This window comes from Bipolaris zeicola (assembly GCF_000523435.1).
Source record: "Bipolaris zeicola 26-R-13 unplaced genomic scaffold scaffold_694, whole genome shotgun sequence".
Classification (NCBI taxonomy): domain Eukaryota; kingdom Fungi; phylum Ascomycota; class Dothideomycetes; order Pleosporales; family Pleosporaceae; genus Bipolaris; species Bipolaris zeicola.
The window spans coordinates 1-2000 of NW_006912743.1; the positions used below are offsets into that span (position 1 = coordinate 1).

The 2000-nt window shown below is 46.1% G+C and overlaps 2 protein-coding genes across 2 annotated transcripts; both read right to left on the reverse strand.

Annotated features, from left to right (window-relative positions):
- Positions 1-264: 264 nt before the first annotated feature.
- On the reverse strand, positions 265-1219 carry COCCADRAFT_113676 (uncharacterized protein; the record flags this gene model as incomplete). Its single annotated transcript, XM_007720837.1, has 4 exons — positions 265-390; positions 453-732; positions 778-878; positions 932-1219. 4 exons carry the CDS (start codon positions 1217-1219, stop codon positions 265-267), a joined length of 795 nt encoding a protein of 264 aa, XP_007719027.1.
- A 454-nt stretch (positions 1220-1673) lies between these two features.
- COCCADRAFT_113675 (uncharacterized protein) lies at positions 1674-1989 on the reverse strand (the record flags this gene model as incomplete). Its single annotated transcript, XM_007720838.1, has 2 exons — positions 1674-1809; positions 1874-1989. Coding segments are annotated over 2 exons (252 nt in total), but the record flags the coding sequence as incomplete, so codon positions are not given.
- Between the last annotated feature and the right edge of the window lie 11 nt (positions 1990-2000).

Here is a 2000-nt window from a genome sequence, read left to right on the forward strand (position 1 = left end):
AGAAAGCTAGCACTAGCTTAACTAGACAAAGGCCGAAGCACCATAGTCACGCAATACAGCACAACGTACCAAATTGTAACTAGTCAGATAGAACGGCCTTTGGCCAAAGTCTTACATAGCCAACGGCTGATACAGGACTATAATGGAATAATAATATAATGGAATAATAATAATTAGCGTATCTCTAGCCAAACTGACGTACGAATCGGTACATAGCCCCTGAATAGAGTTTCCCTCGCAATCTTTTTTCTACCATTGCACTATTTAAAAGTTACTCTCGTCTGCCAATCTGCATGGGAATGAGTGGCCCAGTCTTCTCATCCAATCACTTATTGGCACAATAATTCGACGCCATATTCGATTAATATAGAAAGGGAGATAACATAGTAGCTGTATAAAAGTACATGCCTAGCAACAATTAGATAACAAGACAAAATTTGATAGAGACTCACTATGAAAATGCTTTGTCGTAGTTTAGTGGAAGTGCTTCTACCAGCAAGTGAGAAGCTAGAGGTGAAGATCGCACTACAAAATTGGCTAGATGCTGCTGCAGCATTTGTAAAGACGAAGGCATGTAATAACCGCATGTATTCTTCGTCTCGATCTCCGGAGTCAGATCCTGAGTTCTTGTGGATCTCTAATTGCTTGTGCGAGAGTGCCGAGGAGAAAAGAGATGCAGTAGCGAAACGAGTTAGCAGTGCTGACTCGTAAGCAGAAGATTTTGTTTTGTCCCTACTTGTATTTAGACAACCTCAGATACAAATTAAGTTCACCTACTTAACAGCGGAAGCAATTTCCAGTATAGTCAAGACCGCCACCAGATATACCGTCCATATGCTCCAGGGGGGAGAGATAAAGATCTGAAGCATTCGAACGAGCTAAAGCTCCTCTTAGTTGGAGACGAGCTGTCAAGCTAGGCAGACTATCTCACATTACTGCTAGTAAGAAGTTGGAGATTACACATAATGATTGCGTCAAGCCAGGAGTACATCTCTGCTGGATGGGGTTCGGCCGCAGTTGCAATGAGTCCAGTAATACCTAGGCCTACTGAACTAGTACCGACAATAATTCCTATAATTCTCTCCCAACGGTAATCGTACTCAGAGACCTGACCTTCCGCTCTGGATAGATTTCTGATATCGAGGTAAGTGAGCGTGCTGCTTAGTATAGGTCCAACTGAAAAGCAAATCGCAAGGCTGACTGATAAGAAGGGTGCCATGGTGACAAGAGTTAGTGCAGTCTTGAATATGGGGGGCTCGCACCTTTTGTATCTGCTCTACATCATGAACCAGTTCCGTATAGTGGAGCTCATGCAGAGTGACACTAAGAGAGAGCTTCAGGCATAGCCATGGAAAATCTCTAACCTTGCATTATTCGGCCTTGTTAGCCACAGACATAGGTCCTGGAAGTAGTTGTGATGGCTGCAGGTGCCCGCATCATCAGGAGTACTTTACCGTATATGCAGCCGGACAGCCTCCATCAAGGCCTCCATTGGATGATATCATGTGCATTGGAAGTCTAGCTATCCTCTCTGCATCGTCTTTCCTAAGATCATCAAGACGTTTGAGATTCAGATTGACCCAAGTTCGTAATATCATGTAGGGAAATTGGCAACTTACCAAGAGTTAGACCATGTTCAAACGCGACAGGATGTTTCTGGGAGCAGAGCGTTCTTAGGAGCAGGGCGTTCCTAGGAGCAGAGCGTTCCTAGGAGCAAGGCGTTTCTGGGAGCAGAGCGTTCCTAGGAGCAGAGCGTTTCTGGGAGCAGAGCGTTTCTGGGAGCAGAACGTTCCTAGGAGCAGGGTGTTTCTAGGAGCAGGGCGTTTCTAGGAGCAGGGCGTTCCTAGAAGCAGAGCGTTTCTAGGAGCAGAACGTTCCTAGAAGCAGGGCGTTCCTAGGAGCAGGGCGTTTCTGGGAGCAGAGCGTTCCTAGGAGCAAGGCGTTTCTGGGAGCAGAGCGTTTCTGGGAGCAGAGCGTTCCTAGGAGCAAGGCGTTTCTGG